The 22,500-nt window shown below is 46.9% G+C and overlaps 1 protein-coding gene across 1 annotated transcript in view; it reads right to left on the bottom strand.

Annotated features, from left to right (window-relative positions):
• sox5 (SRY-box transcription factor 5) overlaps positions 1-18,202 on the bottom strand; it is a 43,775-nt gene extending 25,573 nt beyond the window's left edge. The window contains exons 1-3 of the mRNA XM_083758093.1: positions 18,082-18,202; positions 12,556-12,641; positions 1,432-1,593 (exon numbers count right to left, since the gene is read on the bottom strand). Of these exons, the coding sequence (XP_083614219.1) occupies positions 1,432-1,593; positions 12,556-12,641; positions 18,082-18,178 (345 nt within the window). The 5' untranslated portion in view covers positions 18,179-18,202. The remainder of the gene's footprint in view (positions 1-1,431; positions 1,594-12,555; positions 12,642-18,081) is intronic.
• Positions 18,203-22,500: the final 4,298 nt, after the last annotated feature.

Below are 22,500 nucleotides of genomic sequence, written 5' to 3'. Positions count from 1 at the left end.
TGTGTGAGAGAGAGAGAGAGAGACTGCACTGTGTGAGAGAGAGAGAGAGAGACTGCACTGTGTGAGAGAGAGAGAGACTGCACTGTGTGAGGGAGAGAGAGACTGCACTGTGTGAGAGAGAGAGAGACTGCACTGTGAGAGAGAGAGAGAGACTGCACTGTGTGAGAGAGAGAGAGAGAGACTGCACTGTGTGAGAGAGAGAGAGAGACTGCACTGTGTGAGAGAGAGAGAGAGACTGCACTGTGAGGGTGGGGTGGAATGAGGAAAGGGGACAAAGTGTAGAGCAGTGGTTCTCAAACCTTTCCCCATAACTCTCTTATACACTCCCAAGAGTTACAGACCTGTAAAGCCCAAACCACACCAAACCAGTCAGGTTGGGACAAAACTTTTTAAGGTAAACCACACCAATGCAACTCATTGAGTTGCAATGAGTTGCATTGGTGTGGTCTACCTTAAAAAATGCTTTGGGTCCGTTTGGAACCCCCGTCAAGGAACCCAGAGGGTCCCTGGACCCCACTATGATAACCACTGGACCCCACTATGATAACCACTGGACCCCACTATGATAACCACTGGACCCCACTATGATAACCACTGGAGTGACTGGACCCCACTATGATAACCACTGGACCCCACTATGATAACCACTGGAGTGACTGGACCCCACTATGATAACCACTGGACCCCACTATGATAAACACTGGACCCCACTATGATAACCACTGGACCCCACTATGATAACCACTGGACCCCACTATGATAACCACTGGACCCCACTATGATAACCACTGGACCCCACTATGATAACCACTGGACCCCACTATGATAACCACTGCAGCAGAGGGTGACCAATGACGTGGAGAAGCGAGAGAGGAGAGGAATGGATGGACAGGACAGGATCGGGGGTCTTCTGTGTGCCGACCAGTGCGTGTGCATGCATATACCTCGCACACACACGCACGCACGCACCCCACACAAACACACACACACACACACACACACGCGCGCGCACACACAGCCCAACGGTCAACCAGATATTCATGGTATATTCCACTCCAGTGGACACCAGGCCTGGCATCCAGCCGAGAAAACGGCAGACACCAATAACCTCCACACGAACCTTTCACCGGCTGGACGGATGGCTCCACTCACTGCTCTGACCAACATGGCCAATGTTAGAGTTTCCTCTCGCAAGAAGACGTGCACTTCAAGGCAAGTTATTAGTACGGGGAGCGGCCACTGATCTCCTGCTCACTTTGATGAGAAAACAAAAACAACCACCGGATGCAAGACGACTCTCGGAAACAAGCGAGGGAACACTTAGCACATGCAACACACCACAACCCCCTGACGCATATCACCATCTTTCTCTCGCTTGACCTCACACATCACACACACAGTCACACACACACCCCCGTCCCCCTCCCTTACCTTGTTCTTGTGCGGTGGCGGGCTTCGGCCCTTGTCGCTGTGTGCGTGTGTGTGGTTGGGGGGAGAGTGTGTGCCCATGCTGGCCTGGGGGGCCAGGCTGCCTCCGTGCTGCTTAGCCCCGGGGGACACCTGCATGGCTGCCAGCTGGGCTGCATACAACTGCTGCGAGGAAAGAGAGAGAGAGAGAGAGAGAGAGAGAGAGAGGAGGGGGGACAGTGGGGGGGGACAGTAGGGAGGAGAAAAAAACGAGAAGAAAGGAATGTCATGAATTAATGAATACTTGGGAGTGTACAAACAAAAAAGTAGATGCTGGCTAAAAAGCTCTGAAGAAGAAGTAGAGGCCATTAGTAACCTGCCAGTGTGTTTGTGTGACAGAAAGAGAGAGAGAGAGAGAGAGAGAGAGAGAGAGAGAGAGAGAGAGAGAGAGAGAGAGCGAGAGAGGGACACAGAGTCGATGGGACATCTACTCTGTCACCCCCCCCCCACCCACCCCGGGGGAGAAGCGCTAACAGCCTTCCTGAAGGGCCGTGTGTGTGTGTGTGTGTGTGTGTGTGTGTGTGTGTGTGTGTGTGTGTGTGTGTGTGTGTGCCCTCCAGGTGCATCGTGGGAGAAACAGGAAAACACTCTGGCTATCGAGGTCGCACCAGAGAGATAGAGAGCTATAGAGAGACACAGAGCGAGAGAGAGAGAGAGAGATAGAGAGCTATAGAGAGACACAGAGCGTGAGAGAGAGAGAGAGAGGTCAGTTCTCTCAAGGTGAAAAAGTGATGATGGGGAGAGAAACAATGCAGGGAGTGGTGTGTCAGAGAGAGAGAGAGAGAGAGAGAGAGAGAGAGAGAGAGAGAGAGAGAGAGAGAGAGAGAGAGAGTGTTGTGGATCTATGTGGCAGATGGGACAAAATCGTGCACTGTGCCCCTGTGACTCTCTTCTTGCACACTGTGCACTGCCAGTATGTGTGCTCACTCACGCAACCATACTGTACACAAGCAAAGATAGACTCAAACGCACACACGGCCGCACGCACACACACACACACACACACACACACACGCAATGCTGCAGCTATAATGCATGTCTAAAACTAATGTGAGACAATAATACAAAAATCTTCCCTCTTCCCACTTCTTATTTATGTAGTTAATTAATTTCCAATTAATTAAAAAAAAAAAAAGCATCCGGTGTGGGCTGCTATGGTGAGAGCTGGTGTTCAGGGATATTTATACAATAGCATCGTCTCACACAAAACTGTCTCTGGACAATATTAGCACTGCTATTGTACAGACAATACAATATTCATAAATAGTTCTCTCTCTCTCTCTCTCTCTCTCTCTCTATGTCCTCACAAATATTCATATTTTCCAAAGCACACCCAGGCTAAAATTACTTTTATGTGCGCTAATTCAAATCTCCAAAATGCTTTGCTTCCTTTTATACACTATATATATATATATATATATATATATATATATATATATATATATATATATATATATATATATAGAGATATAGAGATATAGAGAGAGATATAGATATATATCTATATATCTATATGTATATATCTATATATAGGAAGGCACAGGGGGCTGTGTGTGAGAACTAACTGGCATGTTGTTTTGAGTTGTAATTATTATCATTATAATCCCAACCCCCACCCCTCTCCTTTTTCTGGAAAAGGACCACTGTTTTTCACTGAGTTTAACTTGAGTCCTTCTGTTGCCTGTTGGCTGGTGGCCACCAGCGTCAGACAAAGGCTGGTTTATGCAAATGGCGCTCGGGAGCGCTCGTTTTATTCTCTCCTGCCATCATTCCCCCTCTCTCTCTCTCTCTCTCTCTCTCCACGTCTCTTGTCTGTCGCATTAGTCACTCTCCCATTTCTCTCTGTTGTCTCTAATAAAGACATCTACTTCTTTTATATATAACGGAAATATAACAAGACATACCCCACGTTTGGTGGAACACAACATGCACGCACGCACGCACACACGCACACAGTCGCTCAGATAGATGTAAACACAACAATGACTAGTGGCCAGTCTGAGAACAACCATGAATCCCACAGACATAACTGTACCGTAGGCCTTCACTGAATCAACACAACAGCAATATTCAGCTTGGAAAACTGTCCTGTTTCAGTGGCACATTCACACAAAGCATTCTCAGCAACTCACACAATACGCATTCAGTCGTTTGGCATGTTGGGTTCAAATTAGCAAAACAATGTCAGTGCCAAGAAGTCCACTTAGGAAGGATTTCAGTGTGTGCGTGTGTGTGCACGTGTGTATGTGCGTGTGTGTGTGTGTGGGGGGGGGGGGGGGGGGGGTGCGTGTGTGTGTGTTACCATTTAACACGGCGGTGATGGCGTGCTGGGATGTAAGGATGCATACAGCAGTGTCAGGGAGGCGACCCCCAAACTGATATGTATTTGGCCGCGAAATATTGTGTGCCATGGGACCCCAACAATAGAAAATTTGTGTTAAAAACTTAAAATCATTCAAAATCATTCCGGTTTCTTTAAAATGTCTCGAAAATAGCATATATATAATTTTTACGTCACAACTGAATTCCATTATTACATGCACTTACTATTACATTATGAGCCTGTATTACATTTAGGTTATTATTACATTATGAGGTGCTATACAGCCTCCACAATGTGTGTTAAGATCTACAAGCTCACTGGTTTCGAATTGCCAAACAATGGAAATGAGGTTAATGTGTTTATACTGTTCTGTGTCTCTAGCCGAGGACCCCCTAGAACCCCCTCAGGGGCCACTGGGGACCCCCTAGAACCCCCTCAGGGGCCACTGGGGACCCCCTAGAACCCCCTCAGGGACCACTGGGGGTTCCCACGTTGAGAACCAGTGGCGTACAGTATAACAGACCAGACCATGGTTCAGTCACTTGTTGGCAATTAGCTGCATCATGGCTCCTGGTAAGAGAGAGAGAGGGGGGGGGGGTGCATCCAAGCATGAACCCCTGGTCCCCCTTGCCTCCTCTCTCTCCCCCCCGCCACCTCCCTGCAAGCCAAGCCCCTCCAAGCGAGTGTACGCGCGCGCATGTCTGTGTGTGTGTGTGTGTGTGTGTGTGTCCTGCCATATTTGAACCAGTGGTTCAAGGGCTCTTTAATTTTGTGGACTGAGTTGAGTTCCATTACGAGGCCAACTACCGTCCCTCACAGCCAGCTCAATGGGTTGGTGAGTAGCAGTGGACAGTGACTGAGTACATTTACGTGAATGGTATACTCACTACATTTTTCAGAGTATTAGATTCATATAATCTTTGGCCTGGGCCGTGGAGTCTTCACTGTATGTAACTCCCCCAGCTCTCTCCCCTATTTCAGCCTACTGTCTGTCCCTCTATAAAGAATATAAAATAAAGGCAAAAGCTGAAAGAAAAAGATTTATATATATATAAAAAGCTGATGACTTTCACTCTGCCACATTTTAAATAGAAATGTTGTACTTTTGACTTTCTCTGACTAGAAAGGAACGTATACACAAATATATTATGAACTAATCACACTTAAGCCTTATTTTCAAATATAGTGAAAAGAGTGGCAATTTCTGTAAAATAATGATGATAACTTTGTGTATTTACTTTGTCCACCATCACTCGCATGCTTACAGAGCAGCAGCGCTACAGCTCGCCCAGAGCATTGCCACCATCCACATGCGTGTCAGCAAACAGGAAGTGACAGCGCAGAGCCCCCCAGGGTGGAGGAGAGCGCACGCACGCACACACACACACACACACACACACACACACACACACACAATGAGTGAAAAGGGGAAAATGCGATTGCGGTCGCAGGATGGAAACAAGGAATTTGAAATGTCACTCACTAGCCAGGCATGCAGACATACTGCTGTGCTGTGTGTGTGTGTGTGTGTGTGTGTGTGTGTGTGTGTGTGTGTGTGTGTGTGTGTGTGTGTGTGTGTGAGACCCTCCCTGACTTCCGTCTGAATGCTTAAGACCAGATTTCTTCTCTATACTTCTCCCTCTAATCTCCTAATGTCACACTTACTCCACCACTAGTGCATCTCTGCAGGGGAGTTTGTGTGTGTGTGTGTGTGTGTGTGTGTGTGTGTGTGTGTGTGTGTGTGTGTACCCTGACATATTCACTTGTGTGCATACACAAGTTACACACAAGTTACTGTAGCTATACACCAAGTGTTGCTGTTGCTGTTGAGTATTATTGAAATGCTGTGCGTACACTTGCTTCCACCCCACAAACTATCGCATGCGTGCGCCTGCGCGTGCACACACGCTCCTTTCATGCTCTTATGAGCACGCAGTGTTTCTCTTGACATCGGTCGTGCACGTGTGCGTGTGTGTGTGAGAGAGAGAGAGAGTGATCTTCCGCGGTCAATAATCTGCAGCTTTAGTAAGATTAGCAGCTCTGCTGTTCTTTGTTGTGTGAGAGAGCCGTGTTGCAGAGCTCTATTGTGTACACGGACACCAAGGGCCATTGTGCCGCTGCTAATGGATTCCTCTGTCTGTCTGTCTGTCTGTCTGTCTGTCTGTCTGTCTGTCTGTCTGTCTGTCTGTCTGTCTGTCTGTCTGTCTAACTTTCAGCCTGTCTTGCTGCCTTGCCTCTATGTCATGTCCTCTATCTCTGTTTCTGTCAGTCATTCCGTCTATCCAGTATCTTTTGATCCGCATCGTTTTTCGCGGCATTCTTTTGTCGGGGTTCACGGAGGCCGCTTTGGTTTGAACCGATGAAGATGTCGATAAATGGAGAGATGTAGAGAAAATCCAGATGTAGAAACTAGAAAGAGAGCCGAACAGAAATGCAGGTGGTTTAACGCGGAGAAGAGAGAACATACGAACTCTGACACGGCATAGAGACAGATTGTTGAATCGGAGCCTTTCATCACAGTCACCCTCCCCCCCCCCCCTGCTTCCCTGTCCGTCACTCCGTTCAGAACCTCACTTTCTTACCCTGACTCCTTTGTGACGAGAAGCAGGAGCAGAAATTAAGCGAAGCTGACCCTCGTTCTGATTCCAACGAGACAAAAGGAGAGCAGAGCTAAATGAAAAGAGACAGAGTTTAAAAGCAAACGGCCACAATGCCTCCTTTGTTTCCACCGCGCGGCTTCATTTCGGGGACAAATGAGGCTCAATGGAGAGGAGAGAGACCACGGGACACACACACAGAGACACGGCTAATGTTCTTTTAAGAAAATATCCCAAGCATTCTGATTATTTGCTTTCAGAAATGCCTCGTGTACTCAAAGCTATTTTCCACTTGGAAGTCGGATGACTGAAGAACAACTGTTAATGAACACACAGGGGGGCCAAAATGCTCTCAAAGGGCTTCACGGTGCCTTTACACCCAGACATGATACCGCGGAGACAGAACAGCACTTTGTTGGAATAATGCTCGTCTATGTGTGCGGCATACAGCCATGGCTGAATAGATGCATGTGATATGTGACATGGTGTCACAGGGTGCCATGATACAATGTGCCGCAGGTTTTCTTTCTCTAAATCCTCCAGTTTTTTCTGAAAATAAATATTTTCACGATTTTTCAAAAATCGCAGATCTACAAGCTCGTAGCGCGCCACCATGTGGCTTGTAGATCTGCGATTTTTCAATAGCTAAATTATAACAAGTGGGTTAACCACTTGGAGCCCCGTTCTGAGGGGGTCTTTTGGAGAAAACGCTCTACGTGCTCGTAACGCATCGCCAAGCGACGTGTTATAAGGTTGTAGATATTTGTAGATACATGCAGTCTATTTTCTAGTTATCTTTTTGCCTATGGAGAATAGTATAGAACCCTGGTGGACTCTGGTCAACCAATAGGGTTCAATTGTTTAAACAACAATCATTTGTCATTACATTGACATTTTAAAATAGCCTAAGATGTACTTTCTTTTCCCAATGTCGTTGAGACAAATCGTATCTGTGTTATCTCACACCTCTCAGAGCCGTTACTATAGTTTAAACCAAACAAACGGAAAAAACGAATAAGTCCCACAACCCCCAACCTATTCCCATGATATCTGCCTAATTGCAGCGCATTCTACCAGACCCTGACGCCTATGGACGTTGTGATAAAACCCCATATGGGTCTATATTATATTTACACTCCCAGAGTTCCAATAATCCTCAGGATCTTTCTGTGCGGTTATAATTATAGCATCTTATGGTATCTCTGTCACTTATCGATCCGACATGGATCTAGTGCTGCTATCGCAAAAACAGCATTTCCCCATATTGACCCTATAGTGACTGGCCAATGCTTCCGCTCTGCCTCTATCGCACTCTTTAGCCAAATTCCAATACCCAATATCTCGGCCACTCGCTCACTCACACTCGCTCACTCCAGCATGGCAAATTACGGTGAAATTGGTGACCTGCCAAATATGTGACCATCTTGTTCACACACCTATTACATGGAAGTCTTTAAATACATGGCCTAAATACAGTTAGGTTGAACTCTGCTAATGAACAAACTGCAACGATTTACATTATGACACATTTACATTATGTGATTGTCTACACGGTTGTCACATATTTCAGCAGGTCACCAATTCCACCATAACACCACCTTGCTGGAGTGACTGAGTGCGAGTGAGCGAGTAGCCGAGGTTTTGGGTATTGGAATTTTGCTTTTCTGTCTCCCAGGTCGAGCAGACGGGACATTGTCTGTCCTTTCCTAAAGAGACAAAAACGTCCCCCATATCGGTGGCTTTGTCTTCTCTGCATGTCTCTGTCCCTCTCTCTCCCTCCCCCCCCCCCAGTCCTTCTCTCCGGTGTACAGTGTGCCGTAATCCAGGACAATATGTTCCAACATCTGCCTCTCCATATGACGCCTGACCCGCTCCATTGACCCTCTTTATGCTGTGTGTGCGATTGTATGTGCACGTATAAATAGACGCACGGACAAAACGCGCACGTCGTGCGCACAACACACACACACTTCATATCTTCTGCTACATATCTCTTTATCCCCTCCCCTCCCGTCTCTGTTTCACTATATCTCTCTGTCTCTCGCTCTCTATCCCTTTAAACGATCATCCTTTCAAATACCTCTCTCGTACAGTACAGTACCTCTGTCATCCTATCACTAATCTCTCTCTTTTGCTAGCATAAGTGCATCGACCCCCCCCCCCCCATCTCTCATCCGCTATAGCCTGACTCTCAATCCATTTGTATGACAAGACATATGATATCCGTGTTGAGATCACACAGACACATCAAAAGGTCAATTGTGAGCTAGATTAACGCTCTCTAATGCACAATGTTATGTTCATCCCTCAGATTAGGACCGGGGGAACAAGTGGCCACGTACACACAGCACTCTCCTGAGCCTCCCCGGTGAATTCACTGAGCGCAGCGTGGCAAAGGGCTAACTCCCTCTGCAAACTGACCTCTATAGATTATTGTTTTTGACGGCACAAACGCGGGGAAGATTAATTCATCCGGAGATTAATTCATTTTTAAGAAGCCCATAACCACTTAACCCATTCTGTACGGGAACCCCTTTTGGTGTTTTAACTATTGAAAAATAGCAGATCTACAAGCTCATAGCGCGCCACCGAGTGGCGCGCTACGAGCTTGTAGGTCTGCTATTTTTGAAAAATCGTGAAAATGCGGCACAAATCTTTGAACATATATTCTTTCAGAAGACTTTTTTTAAATTATTTCGACGTCAGGCCTAAATGGGTTAAACTATATAACACACACATATATACCATATATACTGTAACACACACACACACACACACACACTTCACTGAGTGGGGTCCCCCCAGGGGTCTATAATTCCCTTCCTTTTCCTCCCTACACAAAATGTCTAATGGCGGAAATAGCAGACCTACAAGCTATGCAACGCATTGCGACACGTTTGCAAGATGCACTGTAAGATCTGCTATTTTCAATGAACGTTCGCCTGTTTTCACCACACGTTCCCCTGCTGTGATTATGCCCAGAAAAGAGACGCTAGGGTTCATGTGGTTAACTCCTGACCACCTGCTTTGGTTCCCACGATGCCTGGTTCTCTCTGCTGAGTGACTCTCTCTCTCTCTTACTCTCTCTCTCTCTCTCTCTTACTCTCTCTCTCTCTCACACACACTATACGTGCGCTGTACATGTCCTATTGTGCCTCTATACCTATAGATGTCATGAAGTGGTTTAGGTGTGGACCCCCCCCCCCCCCCCCCCCCCCTCTATCCTCCTGCGTTTCCCTCCTTTATTCTCCCATCACGTTCTCCTCTCGTCTCCTCTGCTCATACAGCCAGAGATGAGAGGCCCACCCATATGTACATATGCTGTGGGGACCAGAGGTTCCCAAACTTTAGAATGTCAAGGACCACCAAATTGACAATGATTAGCCCGCGGACCCCCATTTGAAGAGATATGCCCGCAGGGTCCCCCATAAGAGAAGATTTTTTGCGGCTCTAGCAGTGATTCTCAACTCGTTTAATTTCAAGGACCCCCAGTTTGACATGCATTAGTCTACAGACCCCCCATTTAATGGCATTTCTATCTCTGGGACCCCCCAATTTATAATGTAAAATCAATGTTAATTTAACTCTGAGAGTGTGCAGAATAGAAACAAATGTTCCCAGTCCATTTGGTTCCATTTGTACCCTTTGTACGCTCAGCCCCTCGGTTACCAATGGCAGCTTGCTGTGTCGGTAAGTGTGTTCATGTGTCTACTGTCTAGTGTTCTTATCCAATCCCAACGTGACTGCCCCAAAGGAAATCCATCTACATTGAGACATCTGTACAGGGGTTAGCAGGGGGAAATCCTGTTCTTCCTAACAAAGCCTTAATCTCAGTGTGTGTGTGTGTGTGTGTGTGTGTGTGTGTGTGTGTGTGTGTGTGTGTGACACAACAACTTAAAAAACATCACACTAGCAGATTTTCTCAATCCCTCTGTTTCACACACACACACACACACACACACACACACACACACACACACACACACACACACACACACACACACACACACGCTTAAATCCAATAGCAAATGGGACAAAGACATTCCCTTGGAGATTTCGACCGCGTCAGGACACAGTGGAACATATGGGGGGCTAGATTGGTGATGATGACATGAGAGACGGCATTATTCTGGGGCTAAACACGCACGTGCACTCTCACACATAGCCTACATGGACACAGGCATGTGCACACACACACACACGCACACACACACACACACACACACACACACGCACACACACACACACACACAAACACACACGGGAGTAATGAAATCATTGTGACGACAGCGGGGCACATTCTCCATGATAGAATTACACAGCAAGGTTTATCCTCCCCTGACTCCAGCATATGGGCCAGCGTGCATGTCTGACAGGTGCAACTGTATTACAGACAGTACATACAATCTGCCTCTCACACACACACACACACACACACACACACACACACACACACACACACACACACACACACACACACACACGTCACACACACACACACACACACACACACACTCTCTCTCTCTCTCTCTCTGCACTTGTAATTGAAGAAGCTCTTCTCTCCACTGTCAACCTGGTGCCCCTATTTTAGGCATGTCATTATGAGCAGAAGTAAAATAAAATAAAAAACAGAATGAATAGAAAGCGTGAGGATTAAGTGACACCCTGTGCTTCTGCGTGCTTCTATTTACTGTGTAAGCTTTATCCATGCGCGGCGCATGTGTGTGTGTGTGTGAGTGTACTGTACATGTGTGTGTGTGTGTGTGTGTGTGAGTGCATGCGCCTGCATCATATCTTGTTGTGATGCATGGTGGGACTTGACGGAGCAGAGTGGGGGCGGCATCGGAGGTTAATGTATTACAAACAGGCAGCCGGCAGGACACCCGGCCAGGCTCTTAACCTCTGTGAGAGGGGGTCCCAGGCACACGTGGGCCCGGCCATATTCATGAGTGTGTGTGTGTGTGTGTGTGTGTGTGTGTGTGTGTGTGTGTGTGTGTGTGTGTGTGTGTGTGTGTGGGGTCCAGCTGTGTGCGTGTTCATGTGTGCACGAGGTGGCTCGGGGTCATGGATTACCGAGCGATAGGCCACTTATTCTAAATATGCAGACAGGAAAAAGCTCCAAAGACAAGATTCATCCCCCTAAAGTGGAGGAACAGATGTTGCCTCAATTTTTTCCTGTTTTTTTTTGTTCTATCTCACTCTCTTTCCCTCTTCTCCCTTTTTTAACACCAGATTTATAGGATTTAACCAGAGAAAACATGAAGCACTCTTTCGAAACATCTGTTGCGTGCGTGCGTGCGTGAGAGATGGCCGAGTTGAAATTGTAACCACTTACTTGGCTGTCGCACACACACGCGTCAATGGCTGTAACCTGTAACACACTGTAACACACTGTCTGGATGTCAACTAGAACCAGTTCTTCTCGTTTTCGACAGCAAAAGAACCGGAGACCAGCAAAAGGAACATTTGGTTCCAGAGCGGCAGCCACACTTGGCTGGTCTAGAACCCTTCTCGGTTCTCTACGTCAGAGGCTATAGTGGATGGATTATTATGAACCCATTCTGACCGGGCACCCATTTTGTTGTCAGCATCATGTTATGCTTTAGCTATTTAAAAATAGCAGATCTACAAGCTCATATCGCGCCACCGAGTGGCGCGATACGAGCTTGTAGGTCTGCTATTTTTTTTTTTATCGAAGAACGACTGACATTTTTTAGAATCTGATCTCAGGTCAGAATGGGTTCATCAGACCAGTGTGTCCCCGGCGGAAACCTCGTATGAATCTGATCTCAGGTCAGAATGGGTTAACCAAGACGACTGAAACTGTGTGGCCACCATTACAAAAATAAAACCATTAAATGGTTTCTCAAATCACAGCACTGAGCCCAGAGACAGACTGGCTGACTCTCTGGTGCAGGGAGGAGGAGAGACCACATGATCGTGGCATTCATGTGTTGTCCTTCATCCCCTGCTTGTTGATACCAGGACAAATGCCACTACCTCTCGTGCAAAGGACTCTCTCTCTCTCTCTGTTTTTTCCCATCTCTCCGAGTGCGTCGAAACAGTCTTTCTATGGGAAAGCCTGCAGGCCGTGGTATTGAGCCGACTACAGTACATGGCTCCAACAGAAGGAGCTGTTCCAGAGACGTGTCTCTTCTCCAGTCTTACCTGCAGCTGTAGGGGTCCCAGGTTCTGTGAGGCGGCCGCGGCAGCAGCCATGGTGGTGGGGATGAGCTGGAGAGGGTAGGGGTCACCTGGAGGGGTCAAGAACACACAATGAGAGATCAACAAACAACATTTCACAAAGCATGTGAATGAATACATTAATTTAATATAATATAATATTGTATTATTGCAGAAAAAATGCTAAACTTCACATTTTACACACACGCACGCATGCATGCACGCACACGTCCAGCCTCCCTCTCTCTTATCTCCCCGTCTGCCTCATGTCTCATCATCTCTCTCTCTCTCTCTCTCTCTCTCTCTCTCTCTCTCTCTCTCTCTCTCTCTCTCTCTCTCCCTCCACCTGAGGTGTTCTCCTGTGCAGCTGTTAAAGCCGGTCTTTGTTGTCCGTGCTGCTGAGCGAGCCTTAATGAAAAGGCTGATTGTGTGGCGTCCTCTGTCTAATACCCTCTGACAAAGAGCTGCTAGGTGAGGGCCTTCTGATAAAGGCCGGCCCCCGTGTCGTAATTAAGGACCACCACTGTCACCGCTTTGGCTCTCCTCCGTCCTCCGTCCTCTCTCTCTCTCTCTCTCCCTCTCTCTCTCTCTCTCTCTCTCTATACCTCTCACTTTTTCTCAGTTTGTCGCCTTTGTCAGGAGGAGAGAGCTTTTATTCCCTCTGCCTTTGTCCCCCCTGTCTCCATCTCACTCTCTGTCATTCCCTCTCGTGCATTATACACGCTCCGTTTGTCTTTGAGCTCTGTTCCTTTCCCTTTTCTCACTCGCTTTCATTTTCCCTCCCGTTTGGTCAAAATAGCTGAGGGGTAATAAATGAGAAGAAAGATGGGTGAGGCCAGGAGGAGATGACAGAGGAGAGGAGAGCAGGAGAGCGAGGGAGAGGAGCGCATGTTATTAGTGACCAGGTGCAGATAGGCCGTATACCGTAATTACTCAGAGAGAGCGAAAGGTCAGAGAGGAGAGGGGGATGAGAGATGAAGGGAGATAGTGGAACTGAGGGGTTGATGTTCCACAGAAAGCACAGAGATGGAGATTAGAAGAGGAGGAGAGGTGAGAAGAGATGACAACAATAAGGAGAACAGAGAGGAGAGACCAGGGGAGGAAATCAACCACGCGATTCAGCCTGTATGCCAGCTTTTTTCCGAACTCATGTTCTTTTAAGAAAATCGATATCGGCCCTCTGTCCCCGCATTTTAACCCATTCTGAACGGGCACCCATTTTGGTGTTGGCATCATGTCGTGCTTTAGCTATTTAAAAATAGCAGATCTACAAGCTCATATCGCGCCACCGAGTGGCGCGATACGAGCTTGTAGGTCTGCTATTTTTGAAAAAAATCGAAGAACGACTGACATTTTTAGAATCTGATCTCAGGTCAGAATGGGTTCATCAGACCAGTGTGTGTCCGGTGGAAACCTCGTATGAATCTGATCTCAGGTCAGAATAAGACCAGAATTAAATGGCCAGAGTTTATTGGCTTTATTAGTTTGTTCTGGTTTGCGGCTCCCAGAAGACAATTCATCTGGGCTAGGCAGCTGTTTGGCACCAGTGTTTTGTCACCACAGACCATGAATAAAACACCACACACTCTCATAGTTAAATGAACAGTGAGGAGGACTGCACTGTGCATATTCCATCATCCCACACTGCTCTAACATGGAGGAGCATTCTGCTTAATGTTCTCAGGGTTTGACCTCAACCTGACTTGGCCCCTTTATAGCAGTCTGGTTATATTTGGAACTTCTATCTATCGTGTGCACGAGCATGTGTGTGTGTGTGTCTGTACTGTATGCATGCGTGCATACTGTGTGTGTGCACACATGTATGTATAGATACACGTGCATGTGTGAATGTGTGCGTGCGTGCATGCGCATTTGCTTGCATGCGTGTGTCCGAGCGGGCGCATGATGTCCAAATATGCCATGAAACCAGACATGGCTATACCCAACATATTTTCCCATATCACTCTTGTTCTTAAGACGAAGAGTTCAGGCATTCTTGTCTCGTGAGCGGGAGGAGGGGGGGGTTTGTCTGAATTATTCCAGGCCCTGTGTATTCTAGGAGAGATGGCTCCCTTCTCCTCTGTCCCTGCACAAACACATGATATTTATGTTTCTCCTGGGGGCTCCCGAGACAAAAGAGACGGACAGAGAGAGAGATAGAGATAGAGAGACAGAGAGACAGAGAGAGAGAGAGAGAGGGAAAGACAGAGGGAAGCAAACATGTTGCTCTTGGCTGGTGTACGGCGGCCCCACCGGACACAGCCCGGAGTTCTCACTGACGGACGGATGGATGAGAGAGTAGTGGAAAAAGTACTTACATTTTGTACTTGAGTAAAAGTATATCTTATATATATTAACAGTTTGACTGCGGAAAACGATTTATCAGACTTTTAATCAACCCCCCTTCACTGCCGAGATTGTTGTATTACCTTTAGAGCATACGCTGAATTATTTGGGCTTTTAATCCGCGAAAATCGAGTGAAAAAAGCTTCCACCGTTTGTTATGAACGGCTGGATCACCCGCCATCTTGGTACACCCGGAAGACGCAGCACAGGACCCTCCTCCATGAGGCGTTGAACCCCATTCGTTTACATTGGCCTCAATTTCCCAGAAGCCCTAGCAGCCCACAGCATGTGACGATTTCCGGTTTCATCTCAAAACAGATGCATCTTCTCTCTTTCTCCGCGGCGATGACGGATTTTCTTTTTTTTGTTTACATTACGGCGGATTAAACACATAAAACAAAAGGCGCGTATGTCCGATATGGCAGCGACAATAACCTGGAGTAATCCATTCAAAGCACGGAAACTGTTAAGATGAGAGAACATATTACTCCAGTTTTGGCATCACTGCACTGGCTTCCTGTTGTTTTTAGGATTGATTTTAAAATTATTTTACTTGTCTATAAAGCTCTCAATGGTCTCGCACCTCCCTACCTACTTGACTGCCTGCCTAAATATGTCCCAAACCGGCCCCTAAGGTCCTCCACTGCTGGCCTACTCGCTTTGCCTAAAAAAATGGCAACTAAAAAATACGGGGAAGCAGCTTTTTGCTTCTCCGGGCCGTCGGCATGGAACAAGCTCCCACTGTACCTTCGTCAGGCAGCCTCTGTAGACATTTTTAAAGCTCAGCTTAAGACCCACCTCTATACAACATTGCTTTTAAGTGATCTTTATTTTTAATGTCGTCGCCTTATTTTATCTGTTCTTATCTTTGTACCATTGTCCTATTGTTTTAACTGCTTGCCTGTTTTAATGCTGTTTTGTTTTGCTTTTATTATCTTTTCTGCTCTGTAAAGCACTTTGAGCTACATTTATGTATGAAAGGTGCTATATAAATAAAGTTTATTATTATTATTATTATTATTATTATTATTATTATTATTATATCAATACTGCAATGTAGAAACACTCTGTACTTACAAACTAAAAGTTTGGTAATCAAAATGCACCTGAATGTGCCAAAAGTTAAAGTACTCATTATGCCGAATGTCCTACGAGTTATTTTGAAAATAGCCAAAGTTTAAATAGGGCTGAAGACGTTAATGTATGTTTTCTAATACTAATAATAATAATAATCTACAAAATAGCTATAGTAACTAAAGTTTTCAAATAATTGTAGTGGTGTAAAAGTATATTTGTGACTGGGTCCAATGCTTTGTGCCGCAAAGGAGGCATTGGTCATTTTCTGTTTTTTTATAGATTATTAAAGTAGGCCTACAGAATGTAAGCTTTCATAATTATGATGTATCATTCAATGAAATTGGAAACTATTTGAAGGAGATATGGCCATTTTAAACTGGTTGGACCAAAAGAACCAAAGCTGAGACAAGGCCCTTTCAGAACATTATTCTTAACACCTAGAGCTGGCCAGAAGTGGGTGTGACAATGGGAGGGACAATAGGTACTTAACTCTCTGAGATGTAGTGGAGTAGAAGTAAAAGTATATAGAAAAAAGGAAATACTCCAGTAAAGTAAAAAAAAAAAACGTTCAACGCAGATTTGTAATAATTAATTTAGTGTAGCCTACAAATATATAAGTGACCAAAACAAATATTGAATTTCAATTAAAATCGATGTATTTCTTACTTAGACATTCTTACTAATGAAGATGTTCATGGTGCTACTACTGCATATGATCATGGTGTTTGGGCTGACAGTAACTTCTAAAGTTTGGTGCTAGAGAGGCTTCCTGGCACGGTGGTACCAGGACCGTGCCGAGGTTGGCATGGGCAGTGAAAGACGGGCCCGTCACTGGAGCGGAGCGAGAGGGTATTTAACCCATTCTGAACGGGCACCCATTTTGGTGTTAGCATCATGTCGTGCTTTAGCTATTTAAAAATAGCAGATCTACAAGCTCATATCGCGCCACCGAGTGGCGCGATACGAGCTTGTAGGTCTGCTATTTTTGAAAAATCGAAGAACGACTGACATTTTTAGAATCTGATCTCAGGTCAGAATGGGTTCGTCAGACCAGTGTGTGTCCGACGGAAACCTCGTATGAATCTGATCTCAGGTCAGAATGGGTTAAGTGGGCAGTGGGCGTGGGTGAAAGATGGCACTAACTGGAAATGGAAAAGGACTTTGGTCTGAGAAGCTGTGAGAATATACAAATCTCAATCCCCCTCTTTTGTGTGTGTGTGTCACATGCACGTTGATGATGCTGCACGTACATATTCATTGGTGCATCTATGTGTTAATGTGGGGAAAACATGGGGTAGGTCACCCCCCGCTTCCCAACTCCCCTACGATGCACCCAGATAGTCCCAGCCTCGCCTGGCAACCATGGCACACACCCCCTGTCTGTCTGTCTGTCTGTCTGTCTGTCTGTCTGTCTGTCTGTCTGTCTGTCTGTCTGTCTGTCTGTCTGTCTGTCTGTCTGTCTGTCTGTCTGTCTGTCTCTCTATCTCTCTATCTCTCTCTCTCTCTCTCCCTCCCTCTATGGTGGTAAACAACACATTGTCACACAGCCGGAATGTCACAGCCAGAAAAATGAAACATTTACTTCAGAAACTGAGAGAGAGAGAGAGAGAGAGAGAGAGAGAGAGAGAGAGAGAGAGAGAGAGAGAGAGAGAGAGAGAGAGAGAGAGAGAGAGAGAGAGAGAGAGAGAGAGTAAACAGGAAGGGTGTATTTGGACTGGTTTCTCTATTAGGAGAGAGAGAATGTGTGGTGGAGAGGCACTTCTTTTGGGAAACAATTTGACTCTTTCTGTGGGAACATGGCAAAGCTGTGGGTGTGTGTGTGTGTGTGTGTGTGTGTGTGTGTGTGTGTCTCAGAGACACCTTTCTTGTTGTACCTTTCTCTGTAGAAACATCATGGCTAGCATTATGTCCAGGCAAGACCCTTTACATCTCCTTTGGTTTTGGTAACTTTGTCCCAAACCCCTGAGGTTACTATACATAATTACTCCTGCTTATTATTTTGTATTCTTGAAGACGCGCGTGTGTGTGTGTGTGTGTGTGTGTGTGTGTGTGTGCGTGCGTGCGTGCGTGTGTGAGAGAGAGACTCACAGCCAGGCTTGTAGTTGAACCCAGGTGGGATGAGGAAGCCTTGCTGGGCTGCAGCTGCTGCCAGAGTCCTCTGGTCTGGAGGAAACACTGGAATCATCAACGGAGGGAGCTGGCCCTGGACCTGCTGATGGTGGGGTGGGGGGGGGGGGAGCAGGTAGATTAGAGAGAGAGAAGGGTGGAACAGAGATGTAGGCATTAGTGCTGGTGTGCACGTGAGGCAACCCAGTGACCCATGCACTCACACACATGAATGATCCAGCACACGCACACACACGCACGCACGACACTTCATCCTCCACATTACTGAGGCAGAGTGCTAAACTTTCACAACAGCTGGCCTCCCTTCTTCTATGTATGAGGACATCTCTCTCTCTCTCCCCTGTGTGTGTGTGTGTGTGTGTGTGTGTGTGTGTGTGTGTGTGTGTGTGTGTGTGTGTGTGTGTGTGTGTGTGTGTGTGTGTGTGTGTGTGTGCGCGCGCGCGCATGTCATGAGAGAGCCATTCAACTTCACAAAGTTTCACAAAGAAAAGGAGAAAAGTAATCTCCTCTGTTGGGTGGCTTTGGCGAGGAGAGGAGAGGAGAGGGGAGGGGAGGGGAGGGGAGGGGAGGGGAGGAGAGGAGAGAGGAGAGGAGAGGAGAGGAGAGGAGAGGAGAGGAGAGGAGAGGAGAGGAGAGGAGAGGAGAGGAGAGGAGAGGAGAGGAGAGAGGAGAGGAGAGGAGAGGAGAGGAGAGGAGAGGAGAGAGAGAGGAGAGGAGAGGAGAGGAGAGGGCTAGAGACAGAGAAGAAGGAGACAGATGGTTAGACTGAACAGTGTTCTGCCAAAACCAACACACAAAGAGTCTTGAGTGACTGACTGACACGTAGAGAGGAAACTAAAGATAAGAAGGGATAGAAAGAAGGAATGATATATGGTCTGTTTTTTAACAGAAAATGTGAAACCCCTTGTGGCATAAAAATGATTTCAAAACCACATAACCCAGAATCAGTCATTTTTAAGATATAAGATTTGGAGAAATAAAGGTCGCATGACTGAGGAACAACATTTTTTTTTCTCATTTGATTACTAGTCCATAGTATGCACATGCCTCAGCCGTATGCAGACTTGCCAAAAATGTGAATAAATCACTAAAGAGCTAAAATGTGAATGTGAAATAGTGAATCGTTCCCTCATTTCACTGCCAATAACCTTTCTAAATAAATAATCTCAGAATTATTTGCATAGTTTCCAATGTCTATACCACATCATAGTCCACATGTTCCTGACATTAATCTGCATCAAAGCAGGACATTGTCGTCATTCATTTTTAGGTTGAAATCCCTGAGCCTGTCTTCGATTGGCTGTGATGTCTCCCTGACAACCAACCAACAACCAATAATACCATGGCATATCCCCATTCATCTGGTCTATGGGACCGGAACTATAGACGCCAGAGCCGGTGCCCCAACTATACTGTACTGCAGGGTTCCCCAATTAATTTTCCTCAAGGGCCATATCTTGACTAGCGTACCAGGCTGGGGGCCGAGTCTGCACGCGCGAGGTCGAGGTCTTGCCCTGAAAATTCATTTTCAGGGCAAGACCCCATTTGAAAAGGATGCCCAGTTTAGGCTACTGACCCCCATTTAATGCCATTTATATCTGGGACCCTTAAAAATGGGCCACAAGGGGGCGCTCTGTGGGCCGCAAATGGCCCGCAGGCCGCCTATTGGGGAACCCTGCTGTACTGTATGTGCAGACTTGCTTAAAACGCTATTCAACAGCTTCAATTTGAAGAAAGCAATCGGATGGCAATCGGATGGACTGGCCAACCCATTGAGGAGAAAAATGTATTGACATACATTTTCTCAATTTTATAGAAGGATTATTATACTGTAGGTTTTTTTTCATTGTATTCATTTTGTGTTTTGGTTTTTGTGACAAAGTATGAATGCGCTTTAACCACTAAATGTGCATGCATCCCTATTTTGGGTTTGTCTTTCTATATATATATAGGCAAACTTTTTCATATCTTTTTCATAAAGAAAATAATTAATAAAGAATTTCAAAACATCTAGAAATAGCAACAATTTTTTTGTTGTCGTATAAGACAAAAAGTATACTGTAGGACTGAAGCGGTTAAGAAGATCTGACTATTCTCCATCTCTGAGTTGGAAGTTGATGTGGAATCTACACACAATAACAGTTATTTATACCCTCATTGTCTGGTTGTGAAGAGCTGCTTTTACTTGGGGCACAATACCGTTCCTGAGTGTGTACATGTGTTGTTCCTCTCGCTGCCATCTCCCATCGCAACGCCAAAGGGGAGGCCAGAGCTGAATAGGATAATGGCAGGTAAAAGCTGTTTGATGTGGGAAAATTGCTCCAGAGCGATGGGAATGGCTCTACGGTCATTTGGATGTGGTACCACGGCACAATCAGGGATAATATCACAATTGAACGCTATTCCAAGAGGCCAATGCTTGAGATAGACACGGAAGGAGAGAGGGAGGAACACAGGGAGGTATAGGAACCCAGGGAGGTAGAGAGGGAGGAACACAGGGAGGTAGAGAGGGAGGAACACAGGGAGGTAGAGAGGGAGGAACACAGGGAGGTAGAGAGGGAGGGACACAGGGAGGTAGAGAGGGAGGAACACAGGGAGGTAGAGAGGGAGGAACACAGGGAGGTAGAGAGGGAGGAACACAGGGAGGTAGAGAGGGAGGAACACAGGGAGGTAGAGAGGGAGGAACACAGGGAGGTAGAGAGGGAGGAACACAGGGAGGTAGAGAGGGAGGAACACAGGGAGGTAGAGAGGGAGGAACACAGGGAGGTAGAGAGGGAGGAACACAGGGAGGTAGAGAGGGAGGAACACAGGGAGGTAGAGAGGGAGGAACACAGGGAGGTAGAGAGGGAGGAACACAGGGAGGTAGAGAGGGAGGAACACAGGGAGGTAGAGAGGGAGGAACACAGGGAGGTAGAGAGGGAGGAACACAGGGAGGTAGAGAGGGAGGAACACAGGGAGGTATAGAGAGGGAGGAACACAGGGAGGTATAGAGAGGGAGGAACACAGGGAGGTGGAGAGGGAGGAACACAGGGAGGTATAGAGAGGGAGGAACACAGGGAGGTAGAGAGGGAGGAACACAGGGAGGTAGAGAGGGAGGAACACAGGGAGGTATAGAGAGGGAGGAACACAGGGAGGTATAGAGAGGGAGGAACACAGGGAGGTAGAGAGGGAGGAACACAGGGAGGTAGAGAGGGAGGAACACAGGGAGGTGGAGAGGGAGGAACACAGGGAGGTAGAGAGGGAGGAACACAGGGAGGTAGAGAGGGAGGAACAGCAAGAGAGGAACGGAGTGAGATGGGGACGGAAAGAGAGACAGATGAGATGTAGAGCAGTGGTTCCCAAAGTGGGGTCCGGGGACCCCCAGGGGTCCTTGAGGGAGTTCCAGGGGGAGCTAAATGATAGTTTGGAACCAAAAGGACCCCTTATGGGTCTGTATAACTCTGAGAGTGTACATTTTGTACACTCTCAGAGTTAAATGAACATTGATTTTTACAATATATAAAATCGGGGGCCCAGAGATAGAAATGCCCATTAAATGGGGGGTCCGTAGACTAATGCATGGAAAACTGGGGGGGGTCCTTGAAATTGCACGGGTTGAGAATCACTGCCAGAGCCGTAAAAATCTACTCTTATGGGGGTACCTGCAGGCATATCTTTTCAAATGGGGGTCTGCGCGAGCTAATTAGTGTCAATTTGGGGGTCCTTGACATGAAAAAGTTTGGGAACCCACTGATGTAGAGTTTCCCTGCCTGCTAGTGTAAATACCTTTGGTATGTGTGTGTGTGTGTGTGTGTGTGTGTGTGTGTGTGTGTGTGTGTGTGTGTGTGGGTGTGTGGGTTCATGTGAGCATCCCCCAGGCCTGCTCCCTCTCCTCCCTCGCTCGAGTTTTTCTCGGCATACGGCAGACAACACCCAACCGTAATCAAGCTATCACAGCGCTCCGGCTCTGAGGCAGGACGTTCGGTATGTCCCCTTGCACCAAAAACAATAATTACGCCTCGGTTTCGGTTAACCATAAGCCGCGGCGGCAGGCCGCGATCGGAAAAGGGAGAGGCATTCCAGCGCGGTGCTCGGACAGGCCCCCCTGCGGGGACGAATCACAGGCAGAACAGTTCTGCTTTGCCTTTCAGGCCTAATTGGACATATGCTGGAGTGACGCTGGCTGCAGAAACTGTACCATACCGTAGGGAGAGAGAGAGGGATGAGAGAGAGAGGAGAGGAGAGGGGGACAGAAAGAGAGGAAAGGGAGGGGAAAGAGAGAGAGAGAGATGAGAGAGAGAGGAGAGGAGAGGGGGACAGAAAGAGAGGAAAGGGAGGGGAAAGAGAGAGAGAGGTATAGAGGAAACAACGGAGAGGATAAGAGCCAAAGCCAAGTAGATG

Source organism: Protomyctophum parallelum (genome assembly GCF_964188405.1).
Source record: "Protomyctophum parallelum genome assembly, chromosome: 22".
Classification (NCBI taxonomy): Eukaryota; Metazoa; Chordata; class Actinopteri; order Myctophiformes; family Myctophidae; genus Protomyctophum; species Protomyctophum parallelum.
Note: the sequence above shows the minus strand (reverse complement) of the source record. Positions and strands in the feature narration are given on the sequence as shown.